Source organism: Drosophila hydei, unplaced genomic scaffold (genome assembly GCF_003285905.1).
Source record: "Drosophila hydei strain 15085-1641.00,03,60 unplaced genomic scaffold, DhydRS2 tig00000333-arrow-arrow-pilon, whole genome shotgun sequence".
NCBI lineage: Eukaryota > Metazoa > Arthropoda > Insecta > Diptera > Drosophilidae > Drosophila > Drosophila hydei.
In genome coordinates this window covers 715614-731155 of record NW_022045711.1, presented here as the reverse complement: position 1 = coordinate 731155, position 15542 = coordinate 715614, and the positions used below count along the sequence as shown (strand labels likewise).

The following is a 15542-nucleotide window of genomic DNA, read 5'->3' as shown; positions in this document are numbered from 1 at the left end:
AAAAAAATAACTCCCTATGGCTATAATTCATAACATTTAAAAGAGCTTGCAAAACCAAAGTAGAGGTCATCTGCTCGTTGAGCATACCCAAATGTATGTTTCCTTGAAGCACGCATAAAGTGCAGTTCAATTGTTGCTGTTGTTGTAGTGGTTACACTTGGTTGATTTAATTGCATTTATATTGATTAATACATTTGACATTTGATTGATTCTATTTATAGAGTTTTTCTAACATTGAATATATTAATTGCATTTAACAACGTTATACCATTGAGTACAATACGAATAGGAAGAGGTTTACAAGATATGACAAATTCCAATTGGATCGGTTAACATTTCTCATTTGGGGTGTCCGTTTTTGTTTGTGTATCATACACATACATATGTAAATACATAAATATACGTACATTTATATATATATATGTATTTATACATGTATATATATTTATTGTTTGTTCTTTATATACTTCATTCGCTTGCTGTTTCGTCTTCTGTTTGTTTTTGTAATTAGTGAGCGGAAATTGTATGCGTAAATGTATATGTGAATCTGTGTGTGTGTGTGTGTGTGTGTGCGTGTGTGTACATGTACGGGTATGAGGATATGTTGGTGCCGCAGGAGTTAAACTAGACGCCGATTGGATTTTCTAATTGTTTGCATTATGAAGGTCATTGGGACAAGCGTCTAGCAGTACTTGCTACTCGTGACACCTTGCACATGTTTGTGTGTAAGCTTGCATTCATTTAATGCACCTGTGACCCAATTCGACAGTTTCCACCTGCTACAAATTACCCCCACTTCAACCACCACACAATTATTTTTTCACTTGCGCCAGCAATTTGCATGTTTTTCAACATTTTCAATTCACAGCTGGAAGCGTGGTGAATTGAGGTGTGGTGGGCTGCATATGTGAGTGTGTGTGAAGGGGGTGGCAAACATTCAGCTGGCATTTAGCAACAGATATCGACAAGTATTATAAAAAAAAAAATGAAAAAACAACAAAAATGATTATCAATTCAGAAAATTTTCCGAAATCTGAGCCAAGTGCAAAGCAAAAGCAGAAGCAGAGTAACGAAAGACGAAGCAGTAGACGAAGCAGACTAACGGACTATCATTAATGCGCGCTCGCTCTCCATGACTCGCTCTGATCGCTGAGGCTCGCTTATCAAAATGTGACGTCTGCTATTCTCATTCGCCTGCTTCTTCTACTTGTTGTTGTTGTTGTCCATTGTTGTGGCTCCGCTAATCTGTCTTGCAGTGTGAGCGTATGTGTACATGTTGGTGTATATAGATGTATATGTGCTTATATATTTTTTCAATGAATTTGTAAGCAACTGTAAATGAAATTGATTTTCCAATTCGTCGGATCATTCACAACTTCTGATTGGCATTGTTGCGGCTCATTTGGGGTTTTTACATGTTGATGGAATTTTCCATTTGTCACAAAAAATCTTTTGAGCGGATTGGCAGGATAGAAACTTTCGACTAAATGAATCAGTTGACTCTTCGAATAGCTTTCAGATTGCGCTTGAGCCGTAGCAGCAACGTATGCCAATTGAAAATGTCGGCAGACGCTACTCAATTCCAATTGGGTTGTTTTATTTCAATTGGAGTAGTACCTTATTTGCTGACTAACTGACTAAATAAAAATCTTATTCCTTTTCTTTTTGTGTCTTACAGGTCCATGCAAAATGTCTAGTCCTGACGATAGAATACCAATACGTGGTAAGTGAAGCCACTTTCTTATGGTTGGGTGGTTGGGTGGCTCAAATGGGATATTGTGCGTAATAACAATTGAATACATAACTCAAAATGTACACAGCGCGCACATACAAACAAAAGCTTACAAGCACATTGACATAGAGGGGGAGAGCGAAATAGAGAGAAAAGAGTGTGTGCCTTCCAAAAATAACTGTTAATAGGAACACAAAAGCAAGCAAACAAGCAAGGCTGCCAGCACAGCTAAGCGCAGCGCAGCGCAAACTGACTTTTCAAAAGCAGCGGCAACGTGTAGCACGCTACGACAACGGCCAAACAACAAGAACATTGTCCATGGTCGGGTGACAGCAGCAGACGAGTCCCAAACTAGCAAGTGGTTGCGGCTGCGTTGCTGACTGAAAATGTCACTCAAAAGAGAACTCGCGTGAGTGTGAATGTGAGCGCAAGTGTTATGTTAATGACTAAGAGAACACATACAGTGCTGGTCATACAAGCAGAGTCACTTGTATATGTTAACATTATAACTAAATCTTATGTGTTATCATGTAAATATAAAAAAAAAAAACCTATTTTAATAGTGTAAAAGCAAAATGGGCAAAACAAAGTGGTTTCCGCTCAGTTACATCTACATCTATTTCTTTTGAATCGCAAAAAAAGTGTCTCTATATAAATGGCCACCATAAAGAAGTTGGTTTTTTTAGTGCTGACTAGGTAATGCCACTTTCAGCTTGAGTTGTTGCCGCCACTGTCAATGCCAAGCACGTGCAATACCACGCTCGCTCTTCTGCTCTCATCCTCTCTTTATTTTTTTTTTATTAATTTTTTTTTTTTTGGAGCAAGTTCTCTTGCCGGTGCTTACTACTTCTGCTGCCTCTGTGTCTGTTTGTTTGTATGAACAACAATAACAACACGAACAACATTCGTTTATCGATTTTGTGCTATTTATAGCACAACAAAAATTTACTTGCCTTTGAAATGTGTAACGACGGCGACGACGACCCCGGCGCCAGCGTCAACCTTATGGCCCCTTCTTTTTATTTTTACGTCTTGCTCTTGCTCTTACTTCTACTAGCATTTGTCCGTTATGTCGTTTTTACTATTCCACTATTACAACAATAGCCACGTGCAATGTCAGACGCGGCCTCATTGACCAATTGAATGCCATACTCTAACAGCACATCTCTCCGGCTCTCTCTATCTCTCTCTCTCTTTCTCTCCCTCCCCCTATCTCTCTCTCTCTCCCTCCCTCTATCTCTCTCTCTCTCTCTACTGGAAGAAGTGCATTGTTATTGTAGCTCATGATAACGGAGGCAAAAATCTGAATTGACATTTTGCACAGTGGTTGGGAATGCTGTGATTATTGGATTGATTTTTGAGCTATATGAATAAACTTTTTTATTTCTTAAGAAAACCTATTTAAAAATAAAGAATTAAAAATAAAATCAAGAAATATAGTTTTAATTTTTACTATTGTCGGTGTAGTAGAAAATTCTGGAACCTTGAATCGACCAGCACCCACTGTTTTTTTTTTTTTTTTTTTTTTTTTTTTTTTTTTTTTTTTTTTTTTTTCAATCGCGATCAGTCGTTCGACCTGTAAAGACGTGAATTCGAACAGCCTTCGCTTAAGCTCTACTGCTGCAGAGTTCTAAAAATAGAACTTTGCGGTGCATTCTTCAACGCAACAGCAACAAAAACCGCACACGCAGCGTTTTCTTATCGCTTGCTTCCGCGTAACTCAATTGCTTTAATTGCAATTTACGAAATTTCGTCGCTTGGCGCGAGTGCGCCTGCACTCAAAAGCACAATCCGCGATGACATCTAATGTCAATAACCTCGCTACAGCTGTAAAGGTAAATGCAGAAATGCAAGCCCAGCTTAACGTTGTGATGGCAAATAGGCAAGCCTCCATCATGCCAATAAACTCAAAAATAGATATCGCCTCCGTGCAAGGCATCACTAACAACAAAAACACGAAACGTAAACAGCCAAATTCACCAAAAACCATCAAGAAAAGGCTCATCTTCGACGAACCAAGCACCAGCAATGCAGCATTAATATCAGAAAATCGATTTTCACTGCTCGTAGAAGAAGATGAAGACTACAGCGAATCACCTGTAGCTCCAGAAGCCCCAGTATTGACCGACCAGCAAACTACTCCGAAACCTCGTCCGCCCCCCATATGGTGTCCAAACATCAAGTCTGTGGCCCTACTTCAACAGATAATAGATAAAGTAATTGATGCTAAATCATACGTAATTAAGCCAAAGAAGAATAACATAGGTGTATTAACCCAATGCAGTGAGGACTATCGCAGAGTTATAGACCACTTTACTAAGCTGGAATTGGAGTTCCACTGCTACCAGCTTAAGGAGGACAAACCATATAGAGTCGTGTTCAAAGGGCTTCACTCCAGCACTGATACAACACTAATTAAAAAGGAATTGGAAACCAAAGGCCACACAATTACAAATGTGCACAACCCACTGAGCCGTATGGACAAAACACCGCTAAATATATTTTTTGTTGACGTGGCTCAGGCCCCCAACAACAAAGAAATTTTGGACATTCGAGTTGTCTGCAGGCAACGCTGCACAGTGGAACTGCCAAGAAGATACAACGACCTGACACAATGCCATCGCTGTCAAGAATTTGGACACACACAACGCTACTGCCACAAAGCTCCCAGATGTGTGCGTTGCGCCGGGAAACACGCATCCAAAGACTGCACCCGCGAAAAGGACCAGGCACCAACTTGTGTGCACTGTGAGTTACAGCACCCAGCCAACTATAAGGGCTGCCAAGTATACAAGCGGTTGCGCAAATTGCAATCCCCAGCACAAAAAAGGAGTCCCACACAAACACCGTCTACGGGTCCGAGTACTGCTTCCGAAATTACAAGGCCCCGGAGCATTACCCAAGCCACGAGCTTTGCAACGCCTATTAGTGGTGTTTCTTACGCACAGGCCGCTAGAGGTGGACCGTCAAATAAGAATACCACAAGTGACACTTTGTTCACTGAAATGCTTCAGCAACAACAACGTCAGTTTGACGCAATTAATGCCGAGCTCAAAGCGATGCGAGAAGTACAATCCCAACAAGCAACCATGCTAAACAGTTTAATGGCCATCATAACCAAGCTTGCCTACAAATAATGGCTTTACGTGTGGGTATCTGGAACGCCAATGGCCTGAGAAACAAGACTCAGGAACTGGCTGCGTTTCTCTCACAAGAAAACATAGATATAATGTTAATAACAGAAACTCATGAGTGCCCCACTACACAAATTTTCGGATACGAACACTATCAGGCTCATGGTGAAGGAGCAAACTGCTTTGGTGGATCCTCAATCCTCATACGAGCAACAATACCGCATACACCTTTACTGCCAATTTGCAACGCAACAATGCAGGTCTCAGCCATCACCCTGCCTACGTCTATTGGAGCGATCGAAGTTGCGTCAATTTATCTTCCGCCAAACACTGGTCTGTGTGATCATCACATGGAACAGGTTCTAGGCCAAAGGTTGAATAAGACCCTCATCGGCGGCGACTGGAATGGATGGCACCCATTTTGGGGAAGCAATAGTGCGAATCGTCGCGGAGAAGTCATATTTGAGGCGATTCAAAACTTACAATTCAGCATATTGGCGACTGGAGCCCCCACCCGTTACCCAATTAATGGACACAGGCCCTCGGCAATCGACTTCGCTGTCTACAAAGGCATCTGTGACCGGCAATTGACCATTGAAGAATCCTTGGACCTATCCTCTGACCACCTGCCACTAATAGTCACAATCCACGCGCAGCCACAGCCCTTGCCCATTAGGAAACAACTACTGCCAGCAGGATCAGATTTAGGAGTCTTTAGGCGCGAGCTCCATTACTCTTTGCACATAGAAATGGAACTTAACACTCCTGAAGACGTGGACTACGCAGCAAACAAACTGCAGGAAGAAATAGTCAAAGCTGCGCACCAAGCCGCCCCACCATCTTGCCAAACAAGACAACAGTCTCCGTACAACATCCCCCTCACCTTGGAGGCCCAACACCTACTAATACACAAAAGATGGGCCAGGAGACGCTGGTTAAGATTACGCACGCCTGATGCCAAATCCATGTACAACGAAGCCACGAGGCATCTTAAAGCTGCTCTCGCCCTGCTTCAAAAGAGGTGTATCAGCGATGCGCTGGTACGAGCTGAATCGCCCACTGACGCAGAGTTTCAATTATGGAAATTTACAAGAAAGCTCAAACGGCAGCCAATACGACGTCATCCCATTCGGAGCATTTCTGGTTCCTGGCACATTGGAGACGAAGCTCAAGCTGAGGCTTTTGCAAACCACCTTCAAGACCAATTCACGCCGGTGATTACCGCAGAGGCCTCAGAAATCGAAGCAACAGAAGACATCGTTCTCTCGCCCCTCCCAGCTGAAGACCAGATAACTGGATGTACAAAAGAAGAGGTTCTTGAACACATCAGAAGAGTGAAGGCAAAAAAATCCCCTGGATATGATCTAATAAACGGCAGAGTCCTTAGAGCACTGCCTGACTCCACCATAGACTACATAACTATGGTGTACAACGCCATGCTCCGCATCCGGCACTTTCCAGCCTGCTGGAAGCGCGCCGTGATTGTGATGATTCCTAAGCCTGGCAAACCCGTGGGAGAAATTGAGTCGTACAGACCAATTAGCCTGTTGCCAGTACTCTCCAAAATATTCGAAAGAATATTTCTGGAACGAGTACTGACACATCTGGGACGCCAGGAGGCCATTCCAAACCATCAGTTTGGCTTCAGGAGACAGCATGGAACACCGGAACAGGTTCACAGAGTTGTGCACCATATCCTTGGAGCCTTTGAAGAAAAGATGTACTGCTCTGCCGTCTTTTTAGACATCAAACAGGCGTTTGATCGAGTTTGGCACCTGGGACTGCTGCAGAAAGTGAGGACCACCCTTCCAGCCCCATTTTTCGCGTTGCTATCCTCATACCTTATTGGAAGAACCTTCCAAGTGTCAAGGGGGCAAACAGTATCCTTGACTAGACCAATTATGGCTGGAGTACCACAGGGTAGTGTTCTAGGCCCAACACTTTATACTTTATTCACAGGAGATATGCCAACTCCCGAGCCAAATATAGGAAGTACAGATGCAGTACTCATAGCGACCTATGCAGATGACACCGCCATCTTATCACGTCACGTATCTGCGCAAGAAGCTTCAGACTCACTACAAAAATATCTGGACTCTTTCGGACGCTGGGCAAAACGGTGGTGTATCACCATTAATGCACAAAAGTCTGTACATACTACCTTCGCCACTAGAAGAGGAGATTGCCCAAGCGTTGCATTGGGGCCCACTATTCCCAAAGCCTCAAAAGTAAAGTACCTTGGTATCACTCTTGACAGAAGGCTGACTTTTAAAGCGCACATAAGTCAAGTAACCTCAAAATGCAAAAGCAAGCTAAAAACCCTCGACTGGATGCTGAGAGCTTCAAGCAAGTTGTCTTACAGCAGCAAGGCCGCCATCTACAAGGCAATAGTTGTCCCAACCTTCGTATATGGTATCTCTCTATGGGGCTCCTCGGCGAAGACTACAAGGAACAAAATTCAGACCCTGCAGAATAAAGCACTACGCAGATGGACTGGAGCCAGCTGGTTTGTAAGAAACTCAGTCTTACATAGGGATTTAGCAATTCCCACAGTTGCTGAACTCATTGGGCGACACAGTTCAAGATACGCGGACAGACTTGCAGCGCATCCTAACCATCTCGCAAGCAACCTGGCTATAAACAACAATAGGCGAAGACTGAAGAGATTGCATCCTCTAGACAATATTAGAACTAATTAAGATAGTAGCTACAAGTGCAGAATAATTGGCATATCTGCCCTCCCATTAGTTAAGGTTTAGAGCTAAATGCGCTATAGAGTCTAAGACAATAAGCTGCAACAAAATAAAGAAATAAAAACGAAAACCCACTGTTTTTAACATATTACTCTCTTTCTCTCCCTTTTATGACGTTTCCTGGAATTTATTGTGTGTCTGTTTTCGTGTGTTATTTTTATTGACTTGTGTTTCGAGGTCATTGGTTATGATAATTGTGTATTATTAATATCTTATACATCTAATGGGCAGGGCGTGGGGCATGGCTGTTGACAAGTCATATTCCAAGTCATTTGTTACGGTTACGTTTACGTTCACGTTTCATTGAGAGGCACGCACCTGACACTTCCGTTCCCTCGGCTCTTAGTTATAGTAATGGCATTCCAAGAATAACAGCAACTCTCTCTCCATCTCTCTGTCTCGATTGCTCTCTACGTGTGTGTTCTATGCCTGCGACGTTCCTATGGAATGCCTATGAGTATATCGTTATATAAAATCGTTAACTTTGTGTATGCCATAATATCCTCATTTGTAATACACAAAAGCTAACAGCTAACAGCTAACAGCAAACAACAAAAATAACAACCCATTTTCAGCCCGATTTGGCCTTTCCACTTTCAATTCTTACCATTTACCAACTGCTTCTCCTTTAACAGTTGCTTGTCTACGTGTGTGTGTGTAATCATTTCTAAACTGCTCTGTTGTTATTGCTGTTGGTTTTTGGCTTTGCATTTGTCAAGGTGAAACGCGCACATACACACCCAAACATTGCGAGAGCGGGAGTGCGCACACACACAAAGCGGCCTCTCAGCTAAAACTTCGAAATAAGCCAAAACTGAACGAGCCACGCCCACATATTATATATGGCCCGCCCAGGGGCCCCGAATTGCTGTTGCCGCAAAGTGTGTCTATTTTTAGACGAGCGCGCTGGAAATTTTTTCCGACACTAAGGCACACATACAAATTCAAGCGAACATGCACGTACATGCATATGTATTGGTGTATATGTACATATATATGTGTATGTGTGCGTACACTGGCACGCATACAATTGTCATCTGCTATCACTCAAAACAAAGTAAGCAAAGAAGTGGGTCGGGTTATTATTATTATTACATTTTTATTAGTATTACTTTTTTCCAGCTAATGCAAGTCCGCCTTACATGATCTACATACATACATTTATATATATGTATGCGCATATGTAACATACGTATACATAATAATGTGCTCATTTCAATGTATCGTATGCATACCAATTAGATTAAATGTTTCAGTTCCAATCGGAATACATGCTGAATGTTAACGCTGTTCTATATACATTTTTTTATAACGTTTGTTTTGAACACGTGCTTCTTTGTTGTTGCCACTATTGATATGGTTGGTTTCTATGTCAACACAAAATTGACCTTGGCGACGACGGAACGCCTTTTTCGAACTTCTTGTAAACAGCTGACTTCCGTCGCAACAGCAGCAATAGCATCATCCGTATAATATGCGGTCTCTCCCTTCCTCCCATTATGCATTCACATTTAGGTATATACAGCCATATATACACAACTGTATGTTGGCAAGAGACTTTTTGCATGCACCTGCAGCGCTGCCAGTGTATAGCTTACAAGTGTCACACATAGTTAAAACACACACATGCACGCACACGAACATCAACTGCAGCTGTTGCTTGAGCGAGCGCACGCTCTCATCGACACATACACACTCTCCCACTCACTCTATGTAATTTTCACTCGCTCACAGACAGTTTATTTCTGCTGTGTTTTGGTTATGTTTTCTACACACCCTATGCAAGCGCAAGCGGGGCTTTTGATCTTGTCTAAATGCAATCCATTTGTATGCAAGTTTTCATAAAAATTCATAACAAACCAACAATATAGGGTAACATACGACGACTACATATAAATTCTTTTTTTTTTTTTTTGGTTAGTTTAGTTTTTGTGCAATGTGCGCTGTGAGTTCTGTTAAGATGTTGTTGTTGTTGTTGCTATTGCTGATTCCGTCGATGTTGCTGCTTCTATATTTATACTCCCATAGCTATGCACGATTTATAATAGCTGCTATATATAGAACAACAGGTCACGGCCTATTCGGTCAGCATTTTGCATAGAAACACATACATGCATATCAATTTATTTATATACGCACATACATGCACATGTGTATGTACGTTCATAGTTGAATATGCATTCGACTCGACTGCTTGAGTAGCAGCAGCAGTAGCAACAACATATACATATATATATTTCGCCATTGTTTTTGTTGCTTGTATTGGTTTTGCTTTTTGCTATTGTTTCTATATATAGCCAGCCACCTCTCAGCAGCCCAAAACTAGACTTTGCCTTACTTGCTGATTTATTCATTTCATTTTGTTGCTTTGCGCTGCCAGAGTAGAGAATCAGCAAATGACAGAAACTATACACACAGGAGGCATACATATGTGCATATGTACATATGTACATATGGCTGTGTTGTTGTCTTTCAAGCAGCAATCCAATTGGACATTTTGCTTAGTCATAAATATGCGCGCAATTAGTCCAGTCCAGGCGAATGTCTAATTACCGATCAACTAAGAGAGACCCAGGAAAGAGAGCGAGAGCGCAAGTTGGGCTGAGCCAGAAAAAGAGCGTGTATGCGTGGGAGGGAGAGCAACAGATTGACTCGTTGCCAGTTTATCAATGAACAATTTGTGTGATTTTGCTGCACTTTGCCTTGTGTCCATTAGCAGTCGCAGCAGCAGCGTCGTCAATTTTTTCTTCTTTTGTTTTTGTTTTAGATTTTTGATTTTTTTTCTTTTTTGGCATTTGTGCGCTGCCCCAAAAACAAATCAAATTAGTTGCTCTGTGCTAAAACGTGTAGCTGTAGACGATGGCAAGATGTTCGGTTAAGAGGGGGAAACGAAGACAACGACAAACGGAACTGGTCGCTTGGTCTGCTCTGTGGCCTTTGTCGTTGTTGCTGCTGTTGTTGATGTTGACTTCAGCAGTGATGTCGACGTCGGCGTTGACGCCGACGTTGTCACGTGCGCGCTGTGCCCAAGCAGCAAAGCGGCGCAGAACTGAGAGCGGTTATCTAAAAAAGCGCTCGGGCCGGGTCCATGTAATCGCTGTAAACTTGTACAAGGTTACTAAAAATAGCCGCAGAGACACACACACAGCAACACATACACGTCTCGGCTCGGTTTTGCCTCGTTATTTGGCCTCGGCGTGCTTAGAGCCAGTGAGCTGTTGGAGGCGGGGTGAGAGCGAGAGAGAGAGAGACAAAGAGTACACATGGAGCACATGTTAAAATACGTTTTAGATTAATTTTGTTTAAGCATCTGATAAGCGTAGCCTTATCTATGTATACACAATCAACTAATAGGCCTATCACACACATACATACACAAACAGCTTAGTTTCTGTTGTTGCTTTACAAGTTGCGATTAATTACATTTATATCGATAAATTTCTATTGCACGACAATCGGAATCGTTTGGGATTCCAATTGGAAGAAAATCCTTTCTTATTGAACTCTAAATAAGATTAGACGAATTATATTTTTATTGAAACTGATTAAATATGATATACAAAAGTACAAAAAGAAAAAAGTACTTTGCCCTGACACAGCCAAGTAATACTAGATAGTACACATATCATAAATAGCATTTAATACATACATATATAGAATTATATTTATTTATTTAATTGTTTCCCCTTTGCAGATCTGCCGCCTGAAGCCGGAAACGATGAACGCTTGCTGCACATAACGCCGGGCGTGTTATCGCTGGACTTTAAACCGCATCAAGTTGACATTGACCAGCAGATCCTGGAGGTAAATATCCCAACAAATGGCGACTTTTTTCAGATACCAATTCAGCGTAAATATTTTTCAAATCTATAAAGCCTAAACGTTTATTATTGATTTAATTTACTTTTCTGTGATTGACCAGAAATAGAAATACTTCTGATGGAAATTTGTGTATTTCTTATTTCCTCTTTGTGTTTTGCATCCGTTAACGTTGTACAATCTGCGCAGTGGTGCAATTAACGCGACAATTTCGTATACTCATATTGAGTTGTTGTAGTCTTCTGCCTGACGAGTCAGCTATATAATTTCCTCATTTTGCCGCTTCCTTAAACGTTTTTCTAGCCAATCGATATATATGTATGCTGTTCCAGCTCGTCTTAATATAAGAATTATGAAGTATTCACATTTCCTTAAGTTACCCTCAATATCTCTCTCTCCCTCGCTCTTTTTCCCTCTTTCTCTCTCTGTCTTTTTCATTCTCACAACAGCTTGTAGCAAATAAGAAGTTTTGTGCTACATATATAAGCTGTTCAGCTTGCATACTGTTAACAGAGCATCAACTAGTCGTTCACTTTTAACATGTTATCTCTAGTTAATTTTTTCTATTCTATTCCTCTAATGTCTATTTATCTCTCTCACTTTCTGTTCCACTCAGCTCTTCTTCAGCTAAGCTGAAATTGGAAATACCGAAAATCTAATTGGAACACACCGACGATTGTTCATCGCGTCGCGTTCATTTATGATCTCAATCATCGGGTATATCATTAGCATTCATGTCATGTTCGTTACTTTTCCGTGTTTATATATATATATATATATATATATATATATATATATATATATATATATATATATATATATATATACACGTTTTTATTTATTTATTTATTTATACACGAGTTTCACTTGTGCTTCCTTCTATACGGCTTTCCTTGTATACCCTGGCAAAACTTTCGACAGGAATGTCTAGTTTTTCCATTGGCTAGTTCGCTTTTGTATGCAACTAGCAAAAGTAAATAGAAAAATAAACTGTTTTATTTTTAGCACATTCTTTCATCGTGACACATTTTGGTTAATAATAAATTTAGACCCCTATAAAACATTAGATCCCATTTCCACAATTCATATTGATCAAAGTATTGAAAATACTTTTATTGGCATAGCTTACATGGAACTTTAAATGCCTGGTGATTATTATAAAATAAGTTTCAGCAATAATAAATTCTAATAATATCTTAAAATGTGTATGCATAGGTTTTATCATTCAAATCAATCAATCGACGTTTTTATTTTGTCGGTTTTAGCTGACATTTGGCATAAAACAGACGTTATACCCTGTTCATGGAGCAAGTTCATTTATATTGTGCTGGTCTATTTATTTAGTTTTAATTTAAATACAAATTGCTTGATTAAGGGAATAGTTAAATAGAACGAACTCTTTTTTAATGATTAAGCCAAATCTACTAAATAGCTATGCAGAGTATAGCTGAACGATAGTAGAACTAGTTAATTTCATTTAAATTCATTGTTCACTGAATCAGTTAATTTATCTATATTTATGAACTGTTTGTTTACTGATCAATGAGCAAGTTCAATTTAATGAGCTTTATTCAAAATTACTGACTGAATTAGTTCATAATTAATATTCTGAATTTCAATTTGATACGGAACTAGCTTGTTTTATGTATCGTTCATAGAACCAGCATAGAACCAGTGAATCAGTTTAATGAATTAATGATTGAATTAGTTCATTATAAATTTTATGAGATTGATCACTGATCAACTTTCAATTAACTATATCAATGTATACGACACTAGTTCAATTTCCATAATCTGAATCGTTTATTAATCACTTATTTAGTTGCTTGGTTCGTTCTAATGAGTCGTTCAAACAAAGTTATTCTAAAGGAACCAGTTCTTAGATAGAATTTGTATGTACATTTGCCATTACCCAGGGTATTGCGCTGTCGTTGTTCGCTTGTTTCTTTGATTGCTTCTATATTTAAACGCGTGTACAACTTAATGATTCTATATTTATTGTTTTCTCTACGAAAATATGGACGAGTATTTTGCGCATTCCCTTTGTGTGTGTGCGCATGTGTGTCTGTGGCTGTGTTTTCTCCTTCCTCTTTCTTTGCTTTTTCCCCATTTCGTTTTAAATAAAACGGCGATTGTGCTAATAATAAAAATCCAATGGGAGCCAAGCGAGAGACCAAAAAAAGAAAGAAAGAGACAGAGAGAGCGGGAACGGGAGAGAGTACCGTAAAGTGTTGCCTCGCTGGTAATGCACCGAATAGGATATACAACAAGTCGGTTTGTTCACAGCGAATACTCACTGCGGCACAACTTTGTTGAGCTACAGTCGACCTCATGGCCCAAGCAGCAACATGTGCAGCCCCCACCTGCCACTGTTACCTCCACCTCCCTCTCACTCTCTCTAGCTGTTGCCTTGTTGCATTCAATTTATAGCCTGATTTTATTTTTATACCCTGTGTGCACCTAGTAAAAATAGCCAAATCGGGTATAAACCTTATTCGCGAATGTTGGCATCTTTGACTTCTTTCTTAATGTCTAATGTAAATAAGATTAGAATATATGCGAGATTTGTTTATCTTATTCAAATTATAGAAGTGCAGAAGCAGAACCAGATAGGATATCTGCCAGTCAAACATTCTCCTACTTGCTGTGCTTTAACTTTGTGCATTGCGCTCTATATCAGTATGTGCGTGCGTTTCTGTGTGTGTTTTGTTTTCTTTTGAATTTTCGTATTTTTGGTTCAAGTGTTCATCTGCTGCTGTTTCTTCTTCTTCTACTAGCTGTGCTTGTTCTTTCTGTAGTTGCTAAAGTGCTGCCTACCCAAATATCTATTTCTCTCTCTCTTTCTCTCACTTCCACTCCCCTGCTCTGCTCTGCTTCCATCAGCAATCCCCCCCACCCTTCGGCTGCCCTCGCTTGCCTTTTAGCAGCAGCATTTGCCGTTTTTGTTATTTTTACATTTTCCTTTGAATTTATTTTTATTTTTGTGTTTTATAAACTCTGTGGGTTTTATTTTTAACAAAAAAAATGTATATATACATATATATAAATTTATATATATACAAATAGAAAAGAGCGAAAGGGATGGCAGCTGCAAGAACTATAACCGTAGAATAAAAAAAACTAGAATAACTAATCGTAGCTTTTTCGTTCGCTCTTTGTATTGTTGTTGTTGTATTTATTTATAAGAATCTGTGGCACGAGCAAATTGTAAATTAGCTACACAATAGCTGTGGGTGGGGAAATGGGTCTGTGTGTGTGCGTGTGTGTATGAGTGTGTAAAAGCTATGCAAAAAGAAAAATTGTGTTGCAGCTGAAATCGAAAATATACTCACTTATACTCATTATATATTGAGTAGCAAACACTGACTTAATTTGTTTTATATGCTCTGATTGTCCAACTTCCTTACAGACATCCATACATTTAATACTATAGATAACTCGTTACATACTTCAGTGTATTCTTATAAGAATATGCTCACACTTACGCAGAATAGAGCGTAAGAGCAGTCTAGAAAATAGAGATTTAACTTAAATTAACAGTCATTGTCAAATGTTCTTATTTATAATTTTGAGTCTCCTCATTTAAGCTCGAATATGAATATATTGACTCGAACTTCTTATTCATATTCATGTCTTCTATCAAACTCGTAAGAACTCATTCACTCATAAGTTTGCGTATGATCTTTTCCTCAGAGTCTTGCTAGTCTTTAGTTTATTCAAAATAAACTGTCAATATTCCCAAATAATTCATATTCATATTCATTTAAAAGCTTATGATTTCTCATCTTAATGTTAACTATTACCAAATATTTACTCCATTTAGAGCACATATTCATAATGAATTATTCAAATCGTATGTGCTTCACTACATTCGAGTACTCGTCGCATTCATTATGTTTTGGGCAACAAAATTCACTTGTCGAAAAAGTTGTTCGTTCTAAAAACGGAAGACAACAATGTTGTTGCTGTTGTTGTTATTATTATATACATATTATCAGAGAAGGCAAGTTATTCTATTTATATGGGCGTGTCTGTGTGTTGTCTTTGGCCCCCGTTATAATTATAGCACAGGCCTTTTATAATTATAGCATGCGCTCTGGCCAG

General features: G+C 39.7%; 1 protein-coding gene across 4 annotated transcripts in view; it reads left to right on the top strand.

Moving 5' to 3' along the window:
* LOC111602402 (histone deacetylase 4) overlaps positions 1 to 15542 on the top strand; it is a 29575-nt gene that overhangs the window by 2387 nt on the left and 11646 nt on the right. For all 4 annotated transcript variants that reach the window (XM_023319423.2, XM_023319424.2, XM_023319426.2 and 1 more), the window contains 2 exons: positions 1679 to 1723; positions 11314 to 11423. In XM_023319423.2, coding sequence (XP_023175191.1) covers positions 1690 to 1723; positions 11314 to 11423 — 144 coding nt within the window. In that variant the 5' untranslated portion in view covers positions 1679 to 1689. The remainder of the gene's footprint in view (positions 1 to 1678; positions 1724 to 11313; positions 11424 to 15542) is intronic.